This window comes from Nematolebias whitei, chromosome 15 (genome assembly GCF_014905685.2).
Source record: "Nematolebias whitei isolate Nwh7 chromosome 15, NemWhi1, whole genome shotgun sequence".
NCBI lineage: Eukaryota > Metazoa > Chordata > Actinopteri > Cyprinodontiformes > Rivulidae > Nematolebias > Nematolebias whitei.
The window spans coordinates 38,457,839-38,463,425 of NC_056512.1; the positions used below are offsets into that span (position 1 = coordinate 38,457,839).

At 41.6% G+C, this 5,587-nt stretch overlaps 2 protein-coding genes across 2 annotated transcripts in view; one reads left to right on the forward strand and one right to left on the reverse strand.

Annotated features, from left to right (window-relative positions):
• Positions 1-663, forward strand: part of LOC119421280 (integrin alpha-3-like) — a 27,400-nt gene extending 26,737 nt beyond the window's left edge. The window contains exon 27 of the mRNA XM_037688654.1: positions 472-663. Coding sequence (XP_037544582.1) covers positions 472-663 — 192 coding nt within the window. The remainder of the gene's footprint in view (positions 1-471) is intronic.
• Positions 664-2,615: 1,952 nt separating this feature from the next.
• The window catches only part of rdm1 (RAD52 motif containing 1), a 4,561-nt gene continuing 1,589 nt past the window's right edge, over positions 2,616-5,587 (reverse strand). Inside the window, exons 3-8 of the mRNA XM_037688586.1 lie at positions 5,323-5,502; positions 5,066-5,194; positions 4,837-4,999; positions 4,666-4,764; positions 2,776-2,852; positions 2,616-2,699 (exon numbers count right to left, since the gene is read on the reverse strand). Of these exons, the coding sequence (XP_037544514.1) occupies positions 2,616-2,699; positions 2,776-2,852; positions 4,666-4,764; positions 4,837-4,999; positions 5,066-5,194; positions 5,323-5,502 (732 nt within the window). The remainder of the gene's footprint in view (positions 2,700-2,775; positions 2,853-4,665; positions 4,765-4,836; positions 5,000-5,065; positions 5,195-5,322; positions 5,503-5,587) is intronic.

Below are 5,587 nucleotides of genomic sequence, written 5' to 3' on the forward strand. Positions count from 1 at the left end.
CCTGTTCATTAACTCACCTGCACTGCCTGTTCATTAACTCACCTGCAGCACTGCCTGTTCATTAACTCACCTGCAGCGCACCTGTTCATTAACTCACCTGCACTGCCTGTTCATTAACTCACCGCAGCGCACCTGTTCATTAACTCACCTGCACTGCCTGTTCATTAATTCACCTAATCAACTTAGATTAACTTATCTCTTACCCTCTGTCCATTGACTAAAATGTCCAATGTATCACGTCTAATAACTCGGCCTTCCTCTAAATCTTGTTCATTTGTTCACCTGTCCAATACCTAACCTCTAACTTTCTGGTCTATTAACTAACCTGTTTATTAGCTCCACTGTTCCATTAGTTCATCTACTAATTAGGTGAACGTGCCTAAAACTCACCTGCAGCTTACCTGTCTATTATCTTACTTCTCCTCTGTTCTTTGTGTAGAAATCTGATTTTTCTGATTATTTTCTCTGCAGTGTCAGTTCTTCATGCGTCAGGAGGCGTGGCAGAGGGCGGTGCTCTATGAGGGGAGGATTATGGGTAAAAATGAGAGGCATCAGCCGCAGCAGGTGGATGATGATGGTTTTCTCATCCAGGATCAGGTGTCTTTGTCCCAAAACAGGAAGTCACAAAAACACTGGGTCACCTTTTGGATGGAGACTCACTGAGAGATTTTTAGTACCCATGGAAACGCACACTGGACTGAACCGAACCGGACCAGAACTGCTGCTGTCAAGTGAAAGCCCTCTCAGGTTAGGGGGGGAGTGTGACGTATTCAGCCGACAACTGCTTGAACATTTATCAATTTGGAATTAACATTCCCAGCTGACTAACCGGTTATTGATTCGAAACTGGTGAACAGGAAGTGCTTTAATTTGAAAGGCTCCAACAGGAAAGAGCAGAACTCTTCTTTAAGGACCAATCATGGCAGCAGGACCAGTGTTTCTGCTTGTGCTGCCTTCATGAGCAGGAAGTAAAATTCTTTGGGTACCACTTTACGATAAGGCTCCCCTTAAAGATGCTAATAAATAGTTTATAGATACGTCATTAATTCCACTATAAACATTTTATAAATCATTAATAATTGTTTATTATGCATTAAGGGCGACAGAGACAAAACCAATTGGTTTCTTGCCATATAGTAGCCAAATCTTCCACCTATATATTTAATCTAGAGTTGTTATATTAAACATTTCAGACTAAGTTACTACCTTGTAAAGTACAATAAGCATTTGTAAACCCAGTTTTTTTTAGGATTAGTTGTAGATAATTATAATGCAGTGATAATGTGCAATAGTATATCCTAAAAAAAAAAAAAGTTTACAAATGCTTATTGTGCTTACAAGGTAGTAACTTAGTCTGAAATATTTAACTCTAGATTAAATATATCGGTGAACAGTTTTGGCTTTGTCACCTTTAATTAATGCATAATAAGTAGTTAATGGTTTACAAAGTGTTTATAGAGGAATTAATAACAGATCTATAAACTATTTATTAGCCATCTATAGTAGAAGCCTGGGAGCCTTATTGTAAAGTGGTACCATCCTTTGTGTTGCATTCAGGTGCTGTCAGATCCAGTGTTGCTGTAGCTTTGTGTGTGAATTGTTCTGTGTGAGTCTGAACCTGAGACTATGATCCACCTGTTCTGGCTTTGTCACAAAACTGCCACCTTCTGGAAAGAAGACATCTCATTTATCCAGAGAAAGATTGACTCTAATTTTTGTTTAAGTTGGAACAATGTACTGTTTTGGAGTCCATGATACCAAAAACAAATAGCACTATATATCATAAATTTCATCATACTTTTAGGGAAATATCATACACAAATCAAAGGTTAGTCACTCTGTTCACTTTTTTCAGGCCTTCCACACGGAGTCTGAACATTGTAACCATTCGTGACTCAAGCGACAAGAAAGCTCTAAAAACGTTTGATTTGTGCTCTTTATTTAAGGTTTATTTGAATAATCCCCCTGGTTTTTGTTTTTCATTGAATGTATATTGATAACTGTCTTGTAATGTTTTACTTTTAGTTATTTAATTTAATTTTTAAAAAAAAGCTGTGTGTAAAGTAGTGATGTACTGACGGCACTTGAACGCAGCATCAGTCTGTGTGTAAAGTCTTGCGGTTTTTATGTGGTTTGTGATAAAATGTGTTTCCTGTCTGCTGATAATAAAATCCGTTTTTATTAGTGATTTTCTGTGATGCATGCAGGGTCACTCTGTTCATAAATGCATTCACTGAAGTGACTTCAGGAGACAAAGAAACGGTCAATGAGTCGGGCCGGACCTGACCGTGGATCAGAACTTTAATAAAATATTTATTTTTCAGAAAGAAAAAGAAAAAACGTGTATTTAATAACCAGTTCAGAACAGTGTTTTATTTCTTTGGACCATCAGGTGGTTACATCAGTGTAGCTGTAGCCGTGTTCTGACACGGAGAGGGAATTCAACCGCGGTACTTTAGACCCAGTTGTTGATCTGGATTCAGTTTGATACAAACTTTCACTTCAGGCTGAATCTGTTTCCCCTCCAGAACCAGGTTGCTTCAGGTATTAATAAATAAAACCCGAACTGGCAGCTGGTCACAGATACGAACACCAGAACCAGCGCACACTGCGGTCTACAAGGCCGTCAGGTTCCACTCTTCATCAACAAACTCCTCTTCATCATCAGCTGAAGACTCCGAGCAAGAAAACTGGTTCACCTGAAACACACCAATGTTACGATCTGCAGTGCACACACGCGCACATGCACAGGTGGGTGGGACCAGGTGAGTATACCTGCAGGACGCCTTCAGTCTCTTCATCTCCAAACTGATCAGAGGTGTGTTTCAGCTCCACCATCACTTTACCGTTACCTGCAGAGAAACACCTGGGATCAGAACTAAGACTTTAGGAAAATTTCCATCAGGACATGGGAGTTCCTAAAAAATTCTGTATTAAAATTTCCATGGAAATTAAGAGAATAACCTGGAAGTTGAGGGGTAATTTGAAAAAACTGTATTAAATCTAAACAAAAATATAAACATTTGATTTTCTTATCAGCAAATAATGAATTTGACCCCAAGTTTGTTAATTAACACCCAATGAAAGAAGCTCATTCCAGCTACTTGGATGCAGGATCTGGTTCCATCGGTCCGGATCCAAACCTCATGACCACACGTGAGGGTTGAACATAGACGGCCCAGTAAATCCAGAGATTTGCCTTTAGGCTCAACTTTCTTTTCACCACAGCTGACGAAAGCAATGCCTTCATTACTGAGGATGAGGCCTCAGACTTAAAGGAGCCAACTCTCATTCCAACTGAGAACTGCCCCAGAGCACGATGAAGGTCTTGGCCTGAAGACACCAACAGAACATCATCTGCGTAAAGTAGAGACGAGAGCCTGAGGTTCCCAAACCAGATGCCCTCCTCTCCACGACTGTGCCTCAAGATTCATTCCATGAAGACTGCAAACAGGGTTCAGTGCTTGGACCAATACTCTTTACCTTGTATATGCTTCCATTAGGTGATGTTGTCAAACAGCATGGGATACATTTTCATTGTTATGCTGATGATACACAGTTATATTTGTCCATGAAACCCAACGAATCCAATCAGCTACTTAGACTACAAGCATAAAAAACATAAAAACCTGGATGACTAAATTTTCTGCTCTTGAACACAGACAAGACTGAGGTTTTAGTTTTAGGACCAGAGCGTCTTAGGAATGAATTTTTCAGTATTTCTCCCTCCTTGGATGGCATTAATCTGGTCTCCAGTTCTAATGTTAAAAATCTTGGCGTTATTTTTGATCAGGACATGTATTTTATCCCCCACATTAAAAATGTTATTAAAACTGCCTTTTTCCACCTGTGTAATATCACTAAAATTAGAAACCTCTCAAAATGATGCAGAAAAACTGGTTCATGCATTTGTCACGTCTAGACCGGACTATTGCAACGGTTTGTTGTCTGGGTGTCCAAATACTTCTTTAAAAAGTCTTCAGTTGATCCAAAATGCTGCTGCCAGAGTCTTAACTGGAGTTAGTGGGCGAGATCATATCTCTCCAGTTTTAGTTTCGCTCCATTGGCTCCCTGTCAAGTCCAGAATTGAATTCAAAATCTTGCTTCTAACCTACAAAGCTCTCAACAACCTAGCTCCATCTTATATTACAGATCTTATTGTTCCATATTTTCCCAGCAGAGCACTTAGCTCTCAGACTGCAGGTTTACTTGTGGTTTCTAGGGTTTCCAACAGCAGAGTGGGAGGAAGATCTTTCAATTATCAGGCTCCTCTCTTGTGGAACCAACTTCCAGTTTCGGTCCATGAAGCTGACACATTGTCCAGTTTTAAGACTGGGCTAAAGACTTTCCTTTTTGATAAATCCTATTTATAAAAATAAAAAAAAGGTTTGTAGGCTCAATCATCCAGGTAAATAACAAAAAAAGGTTAAATCATGTCATCTGGACCAGTTTCTTTAAGGGAGAAACTTTTCGTCTTCCATCTGGAAGACTTCATCAGTCTGTGGACTGCCAACCAGATCTTAGATCTCAGGCCACAGACTGATGAAGTCTTCCGGATGGAAGACGAAAAGTTTCTCCCTTAAAGAAACTGGTCCAGATGAAATGATTGAACCTTTTCTTGATATATCCTATAGCTGTGGTTCTGGTGTGGTTCTGGTGTTGTACCTAGAAGTATGAGCAGAACCGTGGAGAAGGCTTGAACCAGAGCTTTCTCTCTGACCAACCTCTGCAGCTTACAGCGTCTCTGCAGGAGGACATCTGGACCTGAAACACAGATTGACACTGTCAGGACAGACCCACACCATCAGGACAGACAGGACAGACTGATACCCTCACCTGAGCAGGTGAACTTTTCCTCCAGCACCGCGGTTCCTCTTGTCTTCAGTCCATGTTGAGGGAAGGTGAGCTGCATCAAACAGCCGAACTTGAGCCTCTTCTCTCTGACTCCGCCCACATCGTCGTCCTCATTCTCGCCTTCTTCGTTGGTGAGCTCCTTCAGCTAAGAAGGACAGACTGTCTAAACATGTTCATCACATCGTGAGTCGGCAGAGGAATTGTTTCTTACCGTGATGATGTCAGAGGTCCAGCCGTTGAAGCCCAGGCAGTGATTGGCCAGTTCCAGGCAGCGGGCGTGGCTCAGAGGTGTGTTTCTGACAGACAGGAAGTGAGGAGTCTCTTTTGAGCTCAGCTTCACCTGAACACACACAGGTGGGTCTCAGATAAGAGACTGGGCTGAGAGCCAATCAGATCAGACCAGGATCACATTAAAAAGTTCAAAAGAGCACCTGGTGACCTGAGTACAGGTAAGAAATGACAGCTGACCTTGAGGGCGGAGCTCTGGAACAGGAAGCGTCTGTCAGTGAGTCTCTGAGCCATCGAGGCGTGAGCTGCAGAGTAGAACTTAACGAGGGCGTAGAACCCGGGAGGGTGGACCGGAGCGTTGGGACACACCTTCAACAGGTAGAGAGGCCCGAAGGACGAGAAGACGGCAAACAACTGCTCCTGAAACAAACAAACAAACAGCTGCTACTGAAATAAACAAACAAACAAACAGCTGCTACTGAAATAAACAAACAAACAGCTGCTC